Source organism: Harpegnathos saltator, unplaced genomic scaffold (assembly GCF_003227715.2).
Source record: "Harpegnathos saltator strain DR-91 unplaced genomic scaffold, Hsal_v8.6 scaffold708, whole genome shotgun sequence".
Classification (NCBI taxonomy): Eukaryota; Metazoa; Arthropoda; class Insecta; order Hymenoptera; family Formicidae; genus Harpegnathos; species Harpegnathos saltator.
The window spans coordinates 1,720,776-1,746,026 of NW_020230547.1; the positions used below are offsets into that span (position 1 = coordinate 1,720,776).

The 25,251-nt window shown below is 38.8% G+C and overlaps 1 protein-coding gene across 1 annotated transcript; it reads left to right on the top strand.

Annotated features, from left to right (window-relative positions):
• Window positions 1–9,957: 9,957 nt before the first annotated feature.
• On the top strand, window positions 9,958–17,360 carry LOC105185418 (venom serine protease 34). The gene is made up of 8 exons (XM_025305666.1): window positions 9,958–11,981; window positions 12,527–12,735; window positions 13,851–14,060; window positions 14,201–14,402; window positions 14,876–15,070; window positions 15,135–15,286; window positions 15,624–15,777; window positions 16,206–17,360. Exons 1-8 carry the CDS (start codon window positions 11,972–11,974, stop codon window positions 16,229–16,231), a joined length of 1,158 nt encoding a protein of 385 aa, XP_025161451.1. The 5' UTR covers window positions 9,958–11,971; the 3' UTR covers window positions 16,232–17,360.
• Window positions 17,361–25,251: the final 7,891 nt, after the last annotated feature.

Below are 25,251 nucleotides of genomic sequence, written 5' to 3' on the forward strand. Positions count from 1 at the left end.
CTCTCTCTCTCTCTCTCTCTCTCTCTCTCTCTCTCTCTCAGTGCCTTTCTCCACCATTCTTCTTCTCCTTCCCCTTACATTAGTTATTTTCTTACCGTTACACACACACACCCACGTACACACACACACACACACACATGTACACACAAGAGGCGTAAATCCGACCGTGCAACCTCCACGTGGTACACCTTGGGTAATGCGTATGCCGGCGATATGTCAACTTTAAAGCTTCATATCTTGGAAATGGCTTGAGCAATAAACAAAAACAGGTAGTGCTTTGAAAACGTCTTGACAAGGGCTACAAGAATATGTAATAAAGAGTAGCAGGCTCCATTTAAGAAAACATCGATCTAGCCTTCACATTGGCCTGGCCTTGATAAAATCACTCAAGGTCAAATGCATATTTTTATCATGTATCCCCCTCAATATCCTACAACTTTTGTCTGAAACATTTTCCCATATTTGAAGCCGTTTTCGAGATCCAGGTGTGGGGTCGGACTTTATAGATACCCTGTATACCATATACGAGGCTAGATTGGAAAGTTTCTGATCTGACTAAGAAGAAAACAAAAGCGTTTCTCTAGATATTCTCTCAGTATAATAACTTTTGTCTAAACCTGAAAAATAGTCATCAACGGCACTTATCACTTCCCAAGCAGAACATTGTTGTTTCTCGTGAAGAATATGGCCTCGATAAAGCTGAAAGTAGGATGTCCTAAAAATGAGATTTAATAAATAAGGCTTTGAAAGGGAAAGCTGAAAAGGGACTTAGAAGGTTTTAAGGATGCCTTACATATACAAAATCAAGCTTTGTTACAGAAAATTAGTAAGATTTGAAACGTGTCATAAAATTGTCGTAGTTTAGTATTGTTTTAGTAGGTACGCTCTAGCTGATTCTTTAAAAAATTGTTTAATTATATCGCAATTAAAAACAAATTTTATTAATTTTGTTAGTTACCACATTTATTAGTTTCTTTCAAGCATTTTTCTAGTATTGCCTTTGTTTTGAAATGCAGCAAACTTTAATAAAAACAATAGCAATATTTTTACGTGTAAAGAATGTTATATTTTATTATAAAATATGTTATAATTTTAAAATAAAAAACTCTTGTTGTATATTAACAAGGTTATAAAGAAAGAAAAAAGTTACAATCTAAATTTCTTGGAATGAAAAGAACGAATATTTTTACTCAAGCAATAATAAAAATATTTCCTTATAAGGCCCTATTAATATTGCCTTATAAGATCCTGTTGATATTGCCTTATAAGTTTCGTATAATACTGCTTTATAAGAACTCATTAAACCATTTGTTACATATCTTGTAGGGGCCTTATCATTCTATCCCTACTAGGGCTTGATTAATGTTAGAGAAAAATAATTAGGCCCTTACCAGAGCCCTATTAATTTTTCTACTCGGGTTCAGTTTCCAATGAAATGTTTTTCTCAGATAGCCATTTTTTTAAATTTGAAAACAGGAAAAAATCGCACGAGGACAAATCTGGAGAATACGGTGGATGTAGAATTAATTCGTACTTCAATTTGTACAATTTCGCCATCGCAACTACTGATTTGTGAGTCGATGCATTATCCTGATGAAAGAGGATTTTTTTCTGGCTAAATACGGGCGTTTACTCTTGATTTTCATGTTCAAACGTTGCAATAACCCAGCATGATATTCTCCGGTGATTGTTTCCCCTTTTTCCAAATAATCCACAAAAATTATCCCATAGAAAGACTGTGGCTATTATCTTGCCAGTCGACGGAACTGCTTTCGTCTTCGATTCGCCTTTTGCCGTCCATTGCTTTGACTGTTCTTTTGTCTCCGGAATGTAGTGATGAATCCAAGTTTCGTCGACAGCAATATAACGCCAATAATACAAAATCCTTTTCATCGTGTTTGAAACGTTCAAGACATGGTCGTAAAATGTCTAACTAATGTCGTTTGCGATTAACACTGAACAAATACGACATCCAACGCGCGCTCAGTTTTCTTATACCTAATTTCTCATATAAAATATTGTGCGCCGGTTTGTATGTGGAGGCTAGCAGCCTCCGCTATCTCTTTTAAAATTAATCGACGATCGTCCATCACGATTCGGTGAATGTAATCGACCATTTCATCCGTTGTTGCGGTTTTCATTGCGTCCAGAGCATTTATCGTCGAAAATGCTCGTTTTATCATGCTTGGACTCAGTAGTCCAGGTTTTCACAGTCGTAAATGAAAAAACGGCATTTGCATGTACCGAATATAATTTAGCTTTAATTTCCAAAGGAGTTTTCCCTTTTAAATGAAGGAATTTTATTACGGCGCAATACTTCTTTACTGTCGACAAACTGTAAAGGCCATCACACACAAACGCAGTTAAGCAGTAAGACGTAAGCAATAAGCAAATCGACCAATCACAATCGAAATTTAAGGATGCCATTCTAAAACTTACGAGAATAATTGATTGTGATTGGTCAGTTTCTTTATTGCTTACGTCTTACTGCTTACGTTCATTTGTGTGTGATGGCCTTAACTTTGAAAGGCTGTCAGAGACAAATGAATCGCTAGGATGACAACAAACTTGGTTCTTTTCTTTCACTGTCATTTATTGGACAAGTATTGAAATTTGACTGAAATCTTGCTCTTTCTTAGTTAGATCGGAAACTTTTCAGTCTACCCTCGTAATGATATGTTGATACACCGATATTTGAATTGCGTCAACCTTGCCTAAAGCAGTATTTTTGCGCCAGAAATCGTACAAAACGTTATTATTATTGGGTGAGTGCAAAAGTTCGTGCGGAGTTTCAATAGATGGAGTTATAAGCGTTGTAAAGTGTTGTCATTAATACTTCCATCTACATATTATATAACGTTGGAAAGGTGACGTCTTCAGCTGTTATTAAAAAAAAATTCATTTGTTTTCATACAAACTGCTTCGAGAAATATCACTTTAAAAATGAGTATCGATAAGGTGCATTTACGGCATGTTATGCTTTACGAGTTTCGGAAGGGAATAAACGTTGCCGCAGCCGTAAAAAACATTCAGGATGTTTATCAGGATGAAGCACCAGCTAAACGGACTGTGGAAAAATGGTTTGCTAAATTTCGGCGCGGAGAATTTAACCTTGAAGACGAGCCACGCTCTAGTCGACCTTCTGACATTGATGACGATGTTTTGCGTACTTTAGTGCTCAATAATCCGCGAATTTCAACAGAAGAAGTTGCTACAGCACTAAACGTTGACCGATCAACCGCTTTTCGGCGTTTAGAAAAGATGGGATTCGATTTGAAGCTCGATATATGGGTGCCCCATTTACTGACCGAGAAGAACAAAATCAAGCGAATTTCTGCAGCCGTTTCTTTACTTGGGCGGCTCAATAACGAGTCGTTTTTGGTTCGACTAGTGACAGGCTATGAGAAATGGGTCCTCTACAACAATGTTCAGCGCAAACGGACATGCAAACAATCAGGTGAGCATGGTGATCGAAATTTAGCAAACCATTTTTCCACAGTTCGTTTAGCTGGTGCTTCATCCTGATAAACATCCTGAATGTTTTTTACGGCTGCGGCAACGTTTATTCCCTTCCAAAACTCGTAAAGCATAACATGCCGTAAATGCACCTTATTGATACTCATTTTTAAAGTGATATTTCTCGAAGCAGTTTGTATGAAAACAAATGATTTTTTTTTTAATAACAGCTGAAGACGTCACCTTTCCAACGTTATATAATATGTAGATGGAAGTATTAATGACAACACTTTACGACGCTTATAACTCCATCTATTGAAACTCCGCACGAACTTTTGCACTCACCCAATACTTGGCGCCTTTTTATTACCTTTCTGTTTAAAAAAGTAAGTTTTATATAAATTTTACTTGTAAAATTTGTATATACGTCACGTATAATAATATACGTGTATATGTATGTTATTACGAATATGTAAACATATATACTAAGGGGTACTAATGCTGGAAAAAGCTAAGCGATTCGCAAATATTGTCGTACACGTAGACGTGGACGCGGACAATACTTAAAAAATGCTTATGTACGTATGTACGTACATACGTCAGTATTTACGTACATCTGAACGTACGTATGTACGTATGTACGTAAATATTTACGTATGTATGAACATTTGTATGTACGTATGTATGTATGTATGTAGGTACGTGTGTACATATGTACATACGTATATACCTATGTATGTATATATGTACGTATGTATATACCAGGGTTGGGAAGTAACGCGTTACTTGTAACGCCGTTACTGATATCGTTACTTTTTTGAGTAACGATTCGGTAACGCCGTTACTTTTTGATGTCAGTAACGAAAAAGTAACGGCGATACATTTTTTTTGTAACGAGTAACAAAACGTCCGTTACTTTAATCGTTACTTTTTAATTTTTATAAAATTAAACTTAATTGTATTTATAATAATTTCTATGCATTTTTTGTTTTATGCTGAATTTAATGAGAACCAATAAAGATGGACTCACATATTGTCAGCCATTGGCCGTAGCCATACAGAAAAGTTTAAAAGAAAGGTAAGTTGGTGTAATTTGGTTAATACATATGTTCATCAAACAACATTCATCTAGTCAAAAAGAAAAATCAATATGTTCATATTTAATTGTATTGATTTAACTTTAGGTTTTATACTACATTCGAAAAAGAAGAATTGATAATTGCTAGCTGTTTGCATCCCAAATTGAGTTGGTTAGCTGAAGGTAAGTGAAAACTTGCGCAAATGTATTTAGAAGATTTATAAGGAATTTCTTCAATTAAAAATTTTTTGATGTCTGACACAGCACAATAATAACGATGACTTTTTTAATTTTAAATAGCAAACATCAAATGAGAAATCTGCCTATGATGAATGGCAAAGATTTTTAAAGTCAACAGGCACTAATGTCCAAATATTAAATTCATATCCACTAATTAAGAAACTTTTCATTAAGTACAATACTTAATAACATAAAATAATAAAAATATTTAAATATATATATATATATATATTTCTAATCGTCTTATGTCCGATTTATATCTTGTCTTAGCACCTTTCTTATAATCCTGGATTTACAACAAAAAAAAGTAACGAAAGTAACGAAATAAAATATCGTTACTTTCAAGTAACGGTAACGCGTTATTTTTTAAGATCAGTAACGAGTAACGGTAACGAGTTACTTTTTACCGAAAGTAATGGTAACGGTAACGAGTTACTTTTAAAAAGTAACTTTCCCAACCCTGGTATATACGTATGTACATACGTATATACCAATATAGGTACATATGTACGTAGTACATATGTATCTATATACGTCTATACGTACATATGTATGTAAGTATGTATGTATGTATGTATGTACGTAAGTATATTAACGTTTGTATGTACGTATGTATGTACGTACGTGTGTACGTATATACAGTCTGTAAAGTAAGAGCGTGTACGGGTTAATGTGTAGAAAAATTTATTTTTAATGATTTTTAAGTACATGGATTTGTTGTACTCCATGAGAAGAAAAATGCTATACCATTAATAATGAGTCCAGCCACCACCGGCATTGATAATTGCCTGGCATCTCCGAGGCTTTCTACTAAGTTGACTGCGTATTCGTTCGGTAAAGACCTCCAAATGAGACGAATTTGTAGTGTCAGCTGCTTCAAAGTGCACACTCTTTTTCCTCGAAGTTTATGCTTAAGATATGCCCACACATTTTTCAATGGGATTTACATCTGGCGACTGCGATGGCCAATCAAGTGTGACAATGCCAGACTGCTCTTTCCACTCGGTGCAAAGCTTGCTCCGGTGTTTTGGGTCGTTGTCTTCCTGTAAGATCCAGTCCTCGTTTTTTTTTTATGAAGCATCGTTCAGCAGTCGGCAACAAACACTTCTCATAAATTTTAAGCATTTTCGGAGCATTTAAATGTAAACAGATGTAATGCCCCAAAACCCTGTTTCGAAAAGCAGCCTCAAAGATGAACTTTTACAGGGTGTTTAACAGTCCGTTGTATTAATCTGTTGGTCAAGGTTGACCAGGAACGTCGGATGGCAGCATATCCCCAAACACAAGCTTCGTCCGTAAAGATCACGTTGCTCCAATCTCGGTCCAAATTCTCCTTTGCCCAAGCGAATCTTTTCGTCACATGTTTTTCGCCTAACAGTGGTTTCTTCATTGTGCTTCGATATTTGAAGTTATGCGCAAGGAAATGGGTTCGAATAGTTGTATGTGATACTTCTATACTCTTCTGTTTTAATTTTGCTGCTCCTTGTCGCAATGTTAAGGTCGGGTTCCACTTAAACAAATTCACAACTTTTTTTTCCATATTCGGCGTCACTTTGCCTATCGAGCCATGTTCTAGCAAGTCATCGACATTTTTGATCTTCTTATATTGCTGAGCCCACTTAGCGACGAACAATTTTGACTTTCCCATGTATTTAGCCACTGCATATGACATTTTTGGTCCTTTGAGGTGGGAACAAAGGAACAGCCTCGTAGCGCGATGCGTATGCGGCACTCATGGCGGTTAACGTGTTTCTCAGGTTTGACGCCAACTGAATCTTTTGTGACAAAGCATTCACGACAAAGATTTCATCTATCGGGTTACAAAAAAACTAGGACGATGTTTGAAGCCAACTGCCATTACACGCTCTTACTTTACAGACTGTATGTACGTATGTACGTAAATATATATATTTATTTTATATCCTCCCTTTCTCTCTCTCTTTCTCTCTCTCTCTCGCTCTCACTTCTCTCTCTCTCACTTTCTCTCTCACTCCTCTCTCTCACTCTTTCTCTCTCGCACATTTTGTCCTATATTGTATTCTGTAGCATATCCCTCGCTTACACGCTCGCATTCGCTGCTGTCTGCTTGTTCAGCACTCTCGTAGCGCCCCTGGTGTCGGAAAAGCGAGATGCACATATCCCCACTCTATGCGTCCGAAGTTTCTTACTTTCTTACTGAATCGGAATTTTCCGTGATTCGAACTTTTACTTAAAATACCTCCACTTAGAGACAACGTACACAAAAATCACAAGAACATTTTGCTTCCTATATCTTAAGACCGAATCGATTGGGACTAAAAAAACCTCGATCGGTTCAGCCATTGCTGAGATATGAATATCTCACCTCGCAGTTTCGACACGATAATAGGCACGGTGTGCCTCGTGCCGTTCGGGCGCGACTTTGTTGCGCTTGAACTTGGCGCGAGACACTTCCGTGCCTCTTGAAATTGAACAACCAACGAAACACACGTCGAATGTTCCCGTTGGCTCAGTTTCGTTTCAATTTCGCTGCTTTTCTGCAGTTACCCGACGTCAAATGTTGCGTTACGCGATCGAGCGAGCGAAATATTCACAACCGCGAGCGAATGTTGCTAGCCGCGGGAAACAACATGTAAAGCCCGACCGCAGCGGGCTGCTTCGTTGGAGATTGCATCGCGCAACTTAGCTCATCGGAACTAATCTACACATCGGCGAACCAGCGGAACGTCATACATACAAGTGCGTTCATGTTGGATTCGTGATTGGGATCATGGCCCTACTGCTACATATCGCCGCGAACTTTTGCCTCGTACGAGGCGAGGCTTAAAATCGGAAACGGTCCGGGGGAAGCCAAGGATCGAGATTGAGCTCCTCGTGGCGAGGCCCGCGAACGACGCGTTTCCAGAAACTTTCCAACTTGTAGCCGGCGCTCTGATCGGATTAATTTCTGGAGTAAATTTAATCTGCATTTGGCAACTAATTACGAGCCGCGCTTTTCAAGATAACGCATAGGGCGTCTCGGGTCGCTCGGCAATTATAACTTGATGCGCACACACCTGTATACTTCGTGAATGCGACGGATATTTCGCGAGAAATTGTAATCTCGACACTTTTAGTCCTTTCGCAGCGGGAGAAGGGAGAGAGGAAGCCCTCATTCCTTGTGTCTTTTCTAACAACATGTAAATATTATTTAAGACGGTTAGTCGCAATTTGTTGTCCTCGTTAATCGCATTTTATTAGGTGTTTCGGTTAATTCCAACTACAAAATACATTGATTAATTAATCAAAATATTTTCCATTGTTTTGTATTACTTTTTTCCATCTTTCTAATAAGAGATGAATTCCGCAGCGATAGAACGACTTAGGTTTTGAAGCAATCCATTCGTTCATGCGTTTTCGGACTTCTTCGTAAGAAGGGAGTGAAAAAGTCAGCAATATTGGCCCAAACTGCAAACTTTTAGAACCTAACGGATTATCTTGTATGCCACAATAGTAATTGTAAGACAGTATTTTTTAACCAAAAATGACGGGAATATGGCAAAAATGAATCAAAAAGGTCCAAATATTGGCTACTTAAGGTAATGAATGGATGGACTTAACCCATTGGATTTTATGCTTAGACTACATGAGATACTATCAAAGTAACGTATATGAAAGAAAAAGAATAAGATGAAAGTCGTGTAAAAGTTCAAGAAAGAGCGACTGCTTAAATAAATTTTTTTAAAGACAGAGTCATGCGACTCCATACTCATTACTTTCGCAATATTTTATGACTCCAAACTCCTTCTTTATACATATTCGAGGCTTTAGGTGCTTAGGTATGGATATGAGTGTGGGAGCAAATGTGGATGAAACTGTGCGTGCGTGTGTGTGTGTGTGTATGTAGATGGGTGGGTACGTGAATGCGAGCGTTAATTCTCGACCGTCGATTTAATTGCAAATAGTTTTCATCGGTCGTTTTCACGGCCACCTTTCGTAGTGTGTATTGTGTTCAAATGCTTCTGAAAATTCGTGCACACACATACGCACACATACTCGTGTACATGCATAGAGAGGGAGTTTGGAGTCGTAAAATACTGCGAGCGACGAACCGTGGGGTCTCCGCTCTCTGTGCAACACACACACACACACACACGCACACGTCGTTGAAGTTTGGAGCGTTCTTGAATTCTGCTTCGGAAACATTCGGCGTGATATACTTTATACGTACGTGCGAGTCACTTATTTGATGTGTCTGCAAAAGTTACTTGTCAGTGCAGGCAAGTGTGTCTCGGCATAGCAACTTTGTTGGGTATTCCCTGAGAGGATGAGGTGTATGTAAAAACTCCATGTCCAAAGCTAATTGAGTCAATCGTTTACGAGATTGTTTACTTCACGTCTTACTATATTACTGAAAATTATTTAGCATGTCACATATTTGCGTTCCGTTTGTTGTGTTACAACTAATCAAGAGAAAAGAATTTATCAATCTGTCAGTGTTTGAACGCACGCTCGTGTATACTTTAGCTCCATGTAGGTCGTTTAGAAGTGGAATAACAGCAATTATCATTAAGTTACGTTACACATTGTGTCCGCTTTTGCCCAACATCATTGTATATCAAAGTTTGATGGTCGGCAAGGACCGATAAACCGAAAACTTTGTCCGCGCAGCCAACATCCCTTACTTCCCCACATACACGCACACAAGGGATTCAATAGTTCATTGAATTACACACAATTGCAAATGATTTACTTTCCGACTATCGAGCATATGCCTTGATGTATGTTTTATCGTGTTCTTCCTTCTTCTCTTTTCATTTTTAATTGCGATTATACGTGACTGTCGCGCAGAATCATTCAAAGACGTACTTGCTTCGAGAGATAAATCAGATTTCGCCATATCCAGAGCAAACAGGTGCTACATGTTGATGTTTCGTCAGAACACCGATCCCGAGAAATGTTTTCTTTTCGTTTTTGTCAGGGCATGAGAAAAATCTGGAAATTACAATCATACAATAGAAAAAAAGAGCGAGAGCGAGAGAGAGAGAGAGAGAGGGAGAGAGAGAGAGAGGGAGAGAGAGAGAGAGAGAGAGAGAGAGAGAGAGAGAGAGAGAGAGAGAGAGAGAGGGAGGGAGAGGGAGAGAGAGAGAGAGAGAGAGAGAGGGAGAGAGAGAGAGAGAGGGAGAGGGAGAGAGAGGGAAAGAGAGAGGGAGAGGGAGAGAGAGGGAGAGAGAGACCTCTTTTAAATCCGACGGTGATAAATTTTTATTGCGACAGGATTTAACGAGAGACAGCGTGGTCACGCGCGCGCGAGTGTTATAGTAAATAATATAGTAACTAATCCGTAATTTAACGACATGACGAGAACATATCTTAGAACATTTCATCTTAAATTCTGTTAGGACGATGTAAACTGTAACGTCTTAAAGTACGGTCTCTCGGGCGCGGCGGCGAAGATTTCGGAAGAAGCGATACCTTTGATTCGGAACTTCGATCTCAAATGTTAAAGACGTCGACCGAAGTTCCGAGACGACGAAAGGGCGGGCTTGCAAAATTTATTTACTGGAGCAAATGAAATGCGTTCCTCTTTGTCATCTGTTTCACCAGGAAAAAGACATTTCACATTTACGGTCGAAGATAATGATTCAAGTGCGACATTATCGACAGAAAAAGCGATGAAAGATTCGCAATCGCCTTCACGGGTGCAACCTCTGTATAAAAAAGAAAAGGAATGACCCTTAACAGTTTTTTACAACTATGTTAAAATTATCAGAAGGCAAATATGTGTGCGGAGTGCACAGTTTATTCGATAGAACAACGAAACGGTGCCTATCCGCGAAAAAGATCTTGTTTGTTCAGCTGTTTTTATACGCCAATTGGTTGCTCAGCTTTTGCATTTACAACGGTGGCATACGCGGTAGTATTTCATTCGTCGAGTATATATTTACGAAAAAATATACGAAGGTATTACGTGCGCGAAGGAAAACCAACATGTTATAATTATTCATTTTGCGCCTGCGAGAGAAACGGTATATATTCCACTTTCTATTTTTATGACGCATATCTGCAAGATAAGGCGACACCGTCGATTTTTGCGTAACTACTTACAAATAACAATGTATTGTTAATTGAGCTAATACAAGGGTAAAGCAATTTTACGAGATAATAAGATTATTGGAATTTACAGAGTCTTATTGTTGCACGAATTGACGAGGGGAAGAACGTTTGCGTTCACGGACACGCTTATCGGCCGAATTAAGGAATTAAGGTTAATTATTTTTCCTTGAGGAACTATGATCGTGCATATTCTATCCTTTTCGCTCTTATACCTTATTCTTTCAAGATTGTATTTTACAATAAGCAATAAATACGTGTTGAATGCGTCGTGCAATCGATGATTGGCGCAGCGACATAACCACGTCTCACGAGATTATGAGTAAAGAACAATTAATAACACGATAGAAATTTGTCGTACGATTAGTAAAGAGCCGTAGAAATGAGGTAAAAGTTGAACGTTGAATTAGATATGTCTACCACGTATCTTTAATAATTCCACCGATTAAGCTCCTATACGATCAATAGAGATCAGCGCGTCGGTCAATGTGTCGAGTTTCAAACAATCAAGATCGCTTCCAAGTGAAGTGACGTGAATTTCTTCAAAGAGCGTCATTTCGTATTTGAAAGTGCGATTTGTGTATGCGGACAGTTTTCCGTTTTCAACGGCTTATCGACCAAAGAATTATGGCTGGTAGTCCCGTTAAGATGAAACCTAAATTCAATATGATCGGAAAGTAAGTGTTTCCGAGACTCACAGCGCTGATATGAGTAACTATTCTGAGTAAGAATTGCGTCTTTTGCTCGGATCTCGTTCTCGGTCTTGCCGACAACGACGAGACCTTGTAAAAAGCGTCTCAGCGCGCTCGCATTTCAGATATTTGCGATTCGCATGTGTGTCTCGTCAAACTCGCGAGTACGCATTTGTGCTGTTCCAAAGATAACATATCCACTCGCGAACTGTAATTGCGAGTAGCAAGGTAATTGCAACTGTAATTGCAAGGTAGCTCGCGAGGTATTATCAGTTTCGGCTTTGCTTTATCTTCATGTCAGGATAAAAGCAAACGTTTCTTCTGCCGCGCGCGCGGTTGTTTGCCGGGACAATATAGCTGACTTCTTTCTTGAAACGTCCGTTCCGGAATAGGTCAGGAATCGTTCCGCTAGCAGTCATTCAACGGAGTTACTATGCGAGAAGGTATTTCAAGTGCTTTTGGCACCTACAGGAAGAAATACGTGCGATATGTGTTCCGATAAATGTGACAATACGGCCGGCGTATCGACCGAATTGTATCTTCTTTGTAACTCGTGGCAAATGACGCGATTTCGAACACATTCAACGAGGAAATTTTGCAAACTTTCCGACGTGGCTTGAATAAATTGGTAAAATGACATGAAAGTGGTAATTAAACGTTCCTCGATGTTTTGAAAACAGATTTGAGAGATTCAATCGGAAAATAATATCTGTGCTTTGCATCTAAAGTTATACTTCGGTATGCCTATAGATTTATTTTTTCCGCGATCTTGAACGTAAGTATAACCGTGCTGAGTAAAGTACGCCAAGTAAATCTTCTAGTTCAGTATCGATCCCAACAAACTTGACGCAAAGTTTGGATAACCAGCTGCATGCTATAACGGTTAAGTTAGATTGTTGTTTCAGCAAAAATAGTTAAGATTAAATTTTAAGAGGATCTATACGCACATGTACGACGGTATGATTACGGGAATATTATTTCGTTCTAGTCAAAGTGGTAACATTTGGTCTATTGCTGTCTTTTTTGACGCTGCGTGAAGCCCAGTCAGGCTGCAACTATTTTCAAGACGTGGAACCTGGAAAATACTATGTATATAATTCAGAGTATCCTGATCTGTACCGGGAAAATGAGCAATGCACGTGGAAAAAATATAGCCCTTATACCATGAATGTTAATTGTACATTGAAAATGCCCTCGGTGAGTTGTAAATACACTGCAAAGATATTTCGTTCGTGAACACGCATTTTAGGAGTGAAGATAAAGGGTGTCCCAAAATTCACGCAAGAAGTAATTTTGATAGAAAACACAGGTTTATAATTAAAAACTGTAAATTTTTTATTGATTTATAAAGTATACAGTATAAGGTTATGTATGGAATAGCATATCGGGTAAACGGCCACAGCGAAGAGAGTTCGTTGAATGGATTGTGGAACAACAAGTGGATGCTGATTTTTCGATCAAAATCATCTTCAGCGATGAAGCTCATTTTCATCTTGATGCCTTGGTTAATCGACAAAATTTTCGCATTTGGAGTTCATAAAATCCACGAGTGATTGTTAAGAAACAAATGCATCCACAACGTGTCACTGTTTGGTGCGAATTTTGGGCTGGAGGCATCATCGGACCATTCTTCTTCAAAAATGCGGCTGGTCAGATAATAACAGTTAATGGTGCTCGCTATCGCGGCATGATAAGCCAGTTTTTTGTGTCTAAATTGCAAGATATGGATGTGGACGACATGTGGTTTCAACAAGACGGTGCCACATGCCATACAGCCCGAGAAACAATTCAATTACTGCATGAGTCATTTCCTGGTCGTGTAACTTCCCGTTTTGGTGATCAGATTTGGCCGCCCAGATCATGCGATTTAACGCCGTTGGACTTTTTTCTTTGGAGTTTTTTGAAGTCTAAGGTTTATGCCAACAAGCCGACGACCACCCACGCCTTAAAGGAGGAATTTGAGCGCTGTATCAACGAAATTCAGCCACATTTATGCAAAACGGTCATGGAAAATTTCAACAAAAGAGTGCATATGTGCCAGCAAAGCCGTGGAGGCCATTTACCCGACATGCTATTCCATACATAACCCTATACTGTATACTTTATGAATCATTAAAAAATTTACAATTTTTAATTATAAAACTGTGTTTTCTATCAAAATTATTTCTTGCATAAATGTTGGGACACTCTTTAGCTGGATACATTTGAATGTCCTAATCTAACGACCAAATTATGTCCAGTTTATACGAACAACCAAGTCATTAAAAGCAGAATAGGAAGGAAATTTAATGGTTTATTGCGATATTTTGTAGAGTAAGGACTGCAGCGGCGACAATCTTTCGGTGCAATTCGGTGCTCGGAGAAAAATAAATAGGTATTGCGGTAATGATACTTTCATAGACGAGGGACCAAATGTAACTATCACATTTAATTCGCAAAATGATACACAAGGGGGTAAATTTTTGTGTGAAATACGAGCAGAAAAACCGTCGCATGAGTGCAGATGTAGCTGGAAGAATCGGGTACGTATGCTTTACTTTGTGAGACTTTTTGTATGGTGAAAAATCATTTAGAGATACATTAACGCAACTAAGAGACTGCAAACAACGTGCGAAATTTATGTGCGGAAAGGCTCTGTCGTTACTTTTCGTTATTTATTTAGGCTCTAGCTATAGTTGACGGCAACGAAACCGGTGTAAACGAATTTCCAATGATGGCTGGTCTCGTTGATGTGATGGATAAAAGAATATATTGCGGCGCGACCATAATAAGTACGCAACACGTAATAACAGCCGCTCATTGTGTAGAGCGCAAAAATCTTGGAGAGCTTGGTGTAGTTGTCGGCGACCATGATACAAGTACAGGTAAAATTGAGTTCAATTTTATGTTGAGTTCATAATCCTTCAAAATGAGAGATCCAAGCAAGTTTTAACGATCACGATAGTCTCGAATCAGGTCGCGCAGTTCTGTCTTAGATCTGATACAAGTACGCGCGAGGAAATTGTTGTATGTAACGCGGGCTATATTTTTCGACAATTTATCTATCTAAAAAAATAAATGTATTCTTGACAAACGCAGCGCGTTTGTATGTTCTAAATATTCGCAGGAGAATTTGAATTTCTTAGTGGAGGACGCGGATCATTATCATCAATAATAAATATACATTACAGCTTAACGTAATATTTTTAATTTTAGAAATTATTCTTAGAAATCTATGTTACGTAATAAAGTATTTTCGCAAACATAAATTGAGGATAAAAACAGTAATATATAGTAAATAACACAATATTATGTATAATATCCCTTAATGCACGATTTGGTGTTATTCTGTAAATAGGCGCCGAAACCAATGCGACCAAGTTGTACCGCGTGAAGGAGTGCATGATACATCCCTATTCTTCTGGCAACCAGAACGACATAGCTGTTTGTAAAATTAAGGGCTCGATAACATATAATGACAAAGTCAGTCCAGTCTGTCTGCCATTTCAGCATAGTCGCAATTCATTTGACGATTCTATAGTGACGGCGTTGGGTTAGTATCATCTGATCATCTTTATCGCACATCACTATTCTCTTTAACCGTTCTCAACAATCAGGATGGGGCCTAAAGGAGTTTGGCGGTGAAAAGGTGAATACGTCGCAGAAAGTGAAATTGAACGTAATCAACCTTTCGGATTGCAAGCAAATATATTCTGACATAACAGACGGTAACATGTGCATTTACACTCCGGGGAAAGGCGCTTGTCAGGTAAGGGAACGGGACTTCTTTCACGCGGAGAAATCGTCCATAGGTCATCGTATTGAATTATGTGATACAGTCATTGACGATACTGCCGTGTTCCCAAGGTATAATCGATCGCGTCTAAAGACGCGTCTAAAGTCGCGTTTGTACGAATGACAATAGAGAATCAGTGAGAGGGACAGGAAAACACTCCAATTACTTGTTCACTTCACTGTATCTTTTACGATTATTCAAGTTCATTGTGTACAAGTTGACCGTGTTGACATAGTGCGAGTACAATGTCGTTTCGGCGCCACGGGCATTGCGCAATCGTGCCATATTTTAATTTTCGAACCTTCTGCAGATAGATAGTGGCGGGCCAGTGATTTGGGAGAATCCTATCACGCATAATAGTGTGCTAGTCGGCATTATATCTAACGGTAGCTGCGCTACCAACGAACCAGAAGTCTCTACGCGTGTTGGGTACTACATTGATTGGATACAGAGCGTAACACCTGGTAAGAATCGACAAGGAGAAAAAAGCCAATAAGAGCCAACCAAGATCTTGCTGTTACGAACTTACGAAATCTTCTGAATCGCGAGAGTGAAACAAAATCAAGAACAGACCACCTAATCGACTTCTACTTCTAAATGGCGCCCATGTTGGCAACGCTTGTAAGGATTCGTTTGGCGTTCCATTCTTGATTTTACTTTCGCGATTGAGTGGCTTCGCGAGAGTGAGATCTTGTGTTGGCTTTTTTGTCTTTTTCTTCTCGTTGATTGTGAAATCAAAGAATCTCGATCGTTTAGCTGATCGTTTACTTGGTAAGACGTTTTGTAAGTGCAGTTCGGTCGGTTAGAGAAACGCGAGAATTTTACCGCCTTGACGAAATTGCCGACGTATCAGTGTATTTCTCTCACTTCTTTTCTTCCTTTCTTCTGACAGGCGTGCAATATTGCCAACTGGAGTGATCGTTCTATGCTTATGCAGAAGCGAAACGATGAGGGATAATAGCGATATTGCAGGAGATGGGGCTGCTACTACACGCTGATGCCATGTTCGTGCACACATTTTTTATCTTGTGAAACACACGTATACACTAAAGGCCGGTCCAGAATAAGTTGCAACGTTCAGTTGCGAATTGCGGAATGGCAAGTTGTCAATTGCAAGTTACAAATTATTGCAACGCCTAATCCACATGTAGATGTCGAAAGTTTGCAAGTTGCAACGAAACAGCCAATCAGAAAATAGAACCCGCTTTTTTGTTGTGCTATAATTTTGATTGAGATTCAGCTAGAAAAATTGTCAAATAATATTGGCTATTTTGTGAAGTTTAATGGAAATTATTTTAATAAGATAAGATAGCGTTAAAACACAACAAGAAATAAATGAAATTACTTGATGTCTGATAGCTTCGAGGCTCTATATTGAAGCTATGAATTAAAATTAACCTCAAATTTTGCATAAAGACGGTATATAAAAAGAAATAGCTGTTTTATTGAGTAACATAACAATAATTTTCCAAGCATTATCTATTTTCTTCTATTATTCTTAAAATTCGGTGCAGTTTTATTAACTAGAGATTGATTTGTCTTTATGTGTACAATTAGCAACCGTATTTCGAACTCATCCCATTCTTTTGCAACTGCTTCAAGCACATCCAATTCGTACTGCCCTTCAGTATTTATTTCTTTTTACAAATAATGGAATGCATACAAGATATCTACAAAACCATGAAAAATTACATCACACCTTTTGTATCACACAATCTTTATCTGTGGTGTCGTGTTTCATTTTTCGTACTCTACCTGAACTCGATACTTGATTGACTGAGACGTTGCGATTACCGATTGCTCTTGCCAAGAAGAAGTTGAAAGTTGAGTAACTCTTTTTTAACAACCGCAATTCCCTGTTGCGATCGGAAATAGTACTTTGCAACTAGTAGTAGTTGCTATCCTTCGCAACTCGCAACCTATTCTGAACCGGTCCTAAGAGATAGGTGCGAACAATATCAACACGATGTATCAAGTTTTAATATCACATTGACGACGGTGAATTATATTCGTTTTCATTTGCAAGTAACAGTTAATCTTTCATTTTGGAAGCTGGTGTTGTTTCTTGCTTCTGCTACCTTGCTGCTTCGAATTTATCGAGATTTTCTCCTTTTCGCATGGTGGAAATAGAAGATCGCGAGGAGTGCCCGCTTCATGAGAACTGGAGCACACCGGGCATTCGCGAACGAGAGAGTGCGCTTTCTCCTGGGAATAAAACTCTCGTCGCGGCCTCCATCTAAACCACAGCGCGTTCGTGCATCATGTTTGACGCGATTATCGCATATTTGTGAAAATCGCGTGCAGCAGTGGCCGTTGTCTCGCTAAAGTCGCAAGCTTGAGCGAACCGAATCGGAACGACTCGCGAAGGCGAGGAAAAGTCTCTCTTTCCCTGAGCGTGCTTCCGGCCTCTCCTTAATTAGAACGCCGAGATAAAAGAGCGAATGCGCAGCTGCTGGAATGTATGTACCCTATAAGAAAGAGAAAGGTTCGCCCGCACAACTGGAATCGAGTCAAATGTGCTGAATTTTACGATTACGCATAGCGAACCTATTGTCCTAACTACCGTAAAATTTAGATTCTGCGAAGATAAGCTCGCGAGTCATAATTGAGTAATGATAGCGAGATTACAATATATACAGCTGATTACAGAGGCTTGTGGCTAATTTAGACGCGGCTTCTTGCCGCCGCGCCGCCACCAAAACCATACTCAAAACGAGTTACGGAAGATAACAAGGATGGTAATATGAAGTTTGATGGATTAATTAACTGGGGACGTCCGACGGTCTCGAATACTTTGCCGTTCAACTAATTTAGTCGGGCACGGGATTATATCGGGTTGTTCGGAAAAGTAATTTCGGTTTTTTCAAATAGATGGTGTTAATTGCCTTTTTAAGCGGTTAATTTCATTCTAAACCAGAAAATCATTTTACATTTTGACAAGGCACATTTCAAGCTTCATTTGAAGAAAAAGTCGTTTTGGAATCTATCACGTTACTTTTGTTTGGCGTTGCATCAAAAATGGAAAAATAACGTGAGAAAATTTTCGTCACATTTTGCTTCCTTATTACCGTCAAGGCAAAAATGCAGCGCGAGCAAGAAAAAATTGCGTCTATGGAGAGGATGTGTTGACTGAATTGGCTTGTGTCAGAATTGGTTTTCGAAATTTCGTTCTGGGAATTCCGACTTCAAAGATACATCATGTTCTGGAAGGTCAGTTGAGGCTGATGAAGACTAAATAAAGACATTGGTGGAAATCGCAAATCATCCCTTAACAACACGAAAAACTGCTGAGAGATTGAATTTCTCGAATTCAACCGTGCATGAGCATTTGAAGCAACTCGGTTTCGTTTCAAAGTTGGATATTTGGGTTCCACACGTTTACTCTCAAAGAAAGAGATTTGGTTTGTCGCATTACTATCTGCAATGTGCTGTTGAAATGTGAGGAAAACGATTCATTTCTGAAGCGACTCATAACTGGAGATAAAAAATGGATTGCGTACAACAATATCCGCTATAAACGCAAAAAATCATGGAGAAGACAAGATGAATCAACTCAAAGCATATCGAAAGCTGATATCTATCAAAAGGAGTTGATGCTCTCTATTTGGTAGGATTGAAAAGGAATGGTTTTTTTGAGTTGCTACCAAACAACCAAACGATTGATTCGAATGTGTATTGTCATCAATTAGACAAATTGAATGATTCCATCAAGCAGAAGAGACCAGAGTTGGCAAACAGAAAAGATGTTGTGTCTCATCATGACAATGCCAGACAAGTTTAATGACTCTGAAAGAGAGAAGCTATTAGCGTTTGGATGGAATTTGTTACCGCACCCACCATATTTATCTGATGTGGTATCATTCGTTATCACTTGTTTCGGTCACTATAAAATTCTTTGAATGGTAAAAATTTCGATTCAAATAAAGGTATCAAAAACCACTTAATTCAATTTCTTGCCTATAAGAATCAGATTTTCTTCGCACTGTGCATATAACGCTTCAGTCGCTGACGTTTAGCTCTGGAGGAGGACGATACATCAGCATTTCGGGAGCGACATAAGCATGACGAATGACAATGACGTTTCAAATACTCTCTTCTCAGCCTCGCCTTCTTGCGACGTAACCATCCGCTTTTTTTGCGTCCGGGATAATTCATCCGGATGGGCACTTTGTTTCACAGCCTCTTTGGAAAGTTCTCTTCGTCTCTTTCTCCCTCGAACGACCGTAGGGGTGTGGTATCATAATAGCGCAAAATAAGGAGAACTCCCAGGGCTTTCAGACGGGCTAAATCTTCATTATATCGAGGAATAAAAGAAACGCGATAACAATAAGATATTATCGTGGCCATGGCAGAGATAAAAGAACTATACGAGCCCTCTCTGACGAATTTGCAGGAAACGCACGGATACGCGCCGGAGGATACATCTGTATCATGTAACAGGCCGGATACGGTTCATGTAATCTTGATTTCGAGCGACACGCTCGTTTCCCGGCGCGTCGATTTGGGCCGGGCGATTTCGGCGACAGAATATCTCGGAGAGTGCAAGGAGAAGCTTCAGCCAACGAGACGCGAAGGTAAACGTTGGAAGCGAAACACCGCGACTTCGAATATGCGCATGTTGAGAAGAAAGACAGAGCGCAAGAAATAGAGAGAGCAAGAGAGAAAGCTGCATCTTTTATCTATATGAGCTTTTGTGAGCTCAGCCGGCTGCTGCTTCTGCCGCTGCACTATTTACGTGGCGCAGGTGTCGCGATATTCGAGGCTACTCGTCGCGAGTAAGTGTTTCGTCAACTTGACCCACCTGCGCACTCAGGCCTGTAATTGATATGAGACTCGCTGAGACGCGCGTGCGCGAGTTAGCCGAGTTTGGTAGAAAATAATTAGTAGATCAGCTTTGAAGCACCAAACAGCACCTATACGCATGCGAACCCAAACAAAATATTGTTAGGGCCATCCTTATGAAGGCCCCGATAAGGCCCCGATATGGCTGAAAGTAGGATGCTCCAAAAACGGATGCCTCATTATTACCACATCAGGCTCCGAGATGAATCTTTTAGGGATACTTTAGATTTTATGAAACAAGGTTTTGACAAAGAAAACTGATGAGGATCTTTGGATTTTTTAGGAATGCCTTAGATTTAATAAATAAGGATAATAATAAGCTTTGATAGGAAAGCTGAGGAGGACCTTGGAAGGATTTTTTAGGGATGCCTTAGATATAATAAATAAGGCTTTGAGGGAAAACTCTTAGAAGGATTTTTTAGGGATACCTTAGATTTTACGAAATAACAGCTTTAACGTGGAAAACTGATGTGGGTCTAAGAATGATCTTTTTAGGATTCTTTAGATATACAAAATCACGTTTTGTGATAGAAAATTAATAAAATCTGAAGTGTATAATAAAATTGTCATAGTTTAGTATTGTTTTAGTAGGTACGTACTATCTGGTTTTTTAAAAAATTTTTTTAATTACACCGCAGTTAAAAACAAATTTTATTAGTTTTATTAATTGTCATATTCATTAGTCTCTTCCAAGGATATTCCTAGAATTGCTTTTGTTTTAAAATGCAGCAAACTTTAATAAAACAGTAACAGGATTTTTATGTGTAAGAATGCTATATTTTATTGTAAAATATACTATATTTTTAAAATAAAACATTCTTATTGTTCACTAATAGATTATAAAGAAACCAAGAAATTACAGTCTAATTCTTGGAATGAAAAGAAAAATATTTTTATTCAAATAATAATAAGAATATTTCCTTATAAGGCCTTGTTGATATTGCCTTATAAGACCCATTAAACCATTTGTTACATACATTTTGTAGGGCCCTTGTCTTTCTATCCTTACTAGTACTAGGGCCCGATTAACGTTAGAGAAAAATAATCAGGCCTGTACTAGAGCCTTATTATTGGGTGTACAAATTAGTTCGGTCCGTTTTCAAAAGATGGCCTGTTATGAATGGTTCATAGGAACTGCCGATTTTGACAGTTTCAGAGAGGTTAGACATCTGCCAATAATATTCAGTTTATATCGCTTTGTGTTTCATACAAAAACCTTGCTTTTACAGTGTTGAAAATGTCGAATTTTGTGTTAACCAAGCAGCATTTGCGGGAGGTTTTAATTTTCTGCTTTAATTGGAAGAAATGTGCAGCTGAAGCCCATCGAATGCTTGTTGAAGTTTATGGTGACGCTGCTCCAACTGATAAATCATGTAGGGAATGGTTTCGACATTTCAAGGATAGAGATTTCAGCGTCGAAGACAAGCCTCGCTCTGGACAGCTAAAAAAATTCGGGACAAAGAATTAGAGGCATTACTCGAAGAAGATCAGAGTCAAACGCAAGAGGAGCTTGGAGAATCATTGGGAGTGACTCAACAAGCAGTTTCCGTACGATTGAGAGACATGGAGTTATTAAAAAACAAGGAAATTGCGTGTCTTATGAACTGAATCCGAAAGACGTTGAAAGGCGTTCCTCATGACAGCGCTCAGCCTCATGTCGCAAAAGTAAAAAATATTTGGAAACGCTCAAATGGAATGTTTTACCGCACCCGCCGTATTCTCCGGACATTACTCCTTCTGATTACTGGTTGTTCCGAAGGATGCAGCACGATTTGGTAGGTCACCGGTTCATTCTTTCGCAGATATCGAAAATTAGCTCCAAACTTGGATTGCCTTAAAAGACGAGTAATTTTTTCGAAATGGAATTCGAAAATTGCCTGAGAAATAGGAGAAAGTAGTAGCCAGCGATGGAAAATACTTTAATTGATCTGTTCATTCATTTTGTTTTGAAATAAATACATCTTTTAACACAAAAAAACGGACCGAACTAATTTGTATTCGAATAATTTTTCTATTCGGGATAGAAGTTCTCCGTAGAAATCACGGCAATCGATCGAAGACGTTTTTTGAACATTGAACAAATCAATGTTCCTCTCTTGCTCCTCCACTTAGAAACATCTCGCAAAATTCTCGTGAAAAAGCGTCGCGCTTCCTCTACGAGACCTTTCGCCGCCGAGTTGCATCTTGTTCGTCGGCGTTCGCGGAATTCCGAACACCGATCCGACTACCGAATCCTCGACTCCGCCGGCCGAGAAAATTACATCGGGACGAGGAAATGTGATATTTGCTCGACACGTGCACGTTACATAATCCTTCTCGCGCGTTCGCGGTAAATTGCTTCTTGAGGGCATTAATAAGCAACCAAGCGAGTGTATTCATGAAAGGACACAGGATCAAAATGATTATAAGAACGTCCGGTGCGCACATGCGGCCGATATAAATGAATGGAAGCATGACATGAATGAAGCAATGCGTTTAAAGGCCGCTCGAATCCGCTTTCGATCATTTCCTTTCTGGTTATCCGCTTACAATTCCGATTGGATTCACTCACATAATAATTTGCAAATTAGAAACGATTGCGTTGTACACCGCTGATGCTGTTCGGGAGATAAATCCAATTAATATAAAAAGAGTGTGTGAGATGAAGGGGGGAAGGAGGGAGGGAGGGAGGGAAGGAGTGAGGGAGAGGGGCTGGGAGAGAGAGGGAGAGAGAGAGAGAGAGAGAGAGAGAGAGAGGGAGAGAGAGAGAGAGTGAGAGAGAGAGAGAGAGAGAGAGCAGTCTTTTTGATTTGCGCAATTACGATAAAAAGGAGCCTATTTGTTTTCGATCTCGCCGTTTCGCTCGTATCTCTTGACTAATCGATCAGTTGGACTCTAACAGATCGCTCGACGCTGTTTCAAAGCTCGCAGATCGGACGATGAGCCTGTAAGTCTTATTAATGGTTGATACACGTTTGAATACATGCGGCACACGCTCTGTGCTGATCAACGCAGATGCGTTACATTTTCCCTCTTCTCCTCCCTTTTCGAAAAAGTCATTGACACGTATAGAAATACAGGGTGTCTATAAAGTCCGACCCCAGCCCTGGATCTCGGAAACGGCTTTAAATATGGAAAAATGTTTCAGACAAAAGTTGTAGGATATTGAGGGGGACACATAATAAAAATATGGACTTGACCTTTAGTGACTTTATCAAGGCCAGGTTATTGTAAACGGTATTTTCTTAAATGGAACCTCCTACTTTTTATTATATATTTCTTGTAGCCTCTGTTAAGACGTTTTCAAAACACTACCTATTATTGTTTTTGTTCAAGCCATTTCCAAGATATGAAGCTTTAAAGTTGACATATCGCCGGCATTCGCATTACCTAAGATGTACCGAATGGAGGTTGCACGGTCAGATTTACGCTCTTGTGTGAGCGTGTATGTGCATCTGTCTGTCTGTGTTTGTGTCACAGTAGAGATAAGGACTCACGATTCGTCACTCCCGTAGTATTTTTTATTCCAAACTTCTTCACTGTGTGTGTGCAAGTGTTGTGGCCCTAAAAAGGACCAATTTGTGTGTGTTTTTTCAGTCAAAATTCTCCCCCTCCTTTCTCTCTCTCTCTCTCTCTCTCTCTCTCTCTCTCAGTGCCTTTCTCCACCATTCTTCTTCTCCTTCCCCTTACATTAGTTATTTTCTTGCCGTTACACACACACACACACCACACACACACACACATGTACACACAAGAGGCGTAAATCCGACCGTGCAACCTCCACGAGGTACATCTTGGGTAATGCGAATGCCGGCGATATGTCAACTTTAAAGCTTCATATCTTGGAAATGGTTTGACCAATAAACAAAAACAGGTAGTGTTTGAAAACGTTTTGACAACGGCTACAAGAATATGTAATAAAAGGTAGGAGATTCTATTTAAGAAAACATCGATCACATTGGCCTGGCCTTGATAAAATTACTCAAGGTCAAGTACATATTTTTATCATATGTCCCCCTCAATATCCTACAACTTTTGTCTGAAATATTTTCCCATATTTAAAGCCGTTTTCGAGATCCAGGTGTGGGGTCGGACTTTATAGATACCCTGTATATACGTGGCTAGATTGGAAAGTTTCTGATCTGACTAAGAAGAAAACAAAAGCGTTTCTCTAGATATTCCTTCAGTATAATAACTTTTGTCTAAACCTGAAAAATAGTCATCAACGGCACTTATCACTTCCCAAGCAGAACGTTGTTAGGGCTGTTTCTCATGAAGCATAAGGCCTCGATAAGGCTGAAAGTAGGATGTCCTAAAAATGAGATTTAATAAATAAGGCTTTGAAAGGGAAAGCTGAAAAGGGCCTTAGAAGGTTTTAAGGATGCCTTACATATACAAAATCAAGCTTTGTTAGAAATTAGTAAGATTGAAACGTGTGATAAAATTGTCGTAGTTTAGTATTGTTTTAGTAGTACGCTCTATCTGATTTTTTAAAAAATTGTTTAATTATATCGCAATTAAAAACAAATTTTATTAATTTTGTTAGTTACCACATTTATTAGTTTCTTTCAAGCATTTTTCTAGTATTGCCTTTGTTTTGAAATGCAGCAAACTTTAATAAAAACAATAGCAATATTTTTACGTGTAAAGAATGTTATATTTTATTATAAAATATGTTATAATTTTAAAATAAAAAACTCTTGTTGTATATTAACAAGGTTATAAAGAAAAAAAAGTTACAATCTAAATTTCTTGGAATGAAAAGAACGAATATTTTTACTCAAGCAATAATAAAAATATTTCCTTATAAGGCCCTATTAATATTGCCTTATAAGATCCTGTTGATATTGCCTTATAAGTTTCGTATAATACTGCTTTATAAGAACTCATTAAACCATTTGTTACATATCTTGTAGGGGCCTTATCATTCTATCCCTACTAGGGCCCGATTAATGTTAGAGAAAATAATTAGGCCCTTACAGAGCTCTATTCATTTTTCTACTCGGGTTCAGTTTCCAATGAATTTTTTTTCTCAGATAGCGATTTCTTTAACTTTGAAAACAGGAAGAAATCGCACGGGATCTGGAGAATCTGGAGAATACGGTGGACGTGGAATT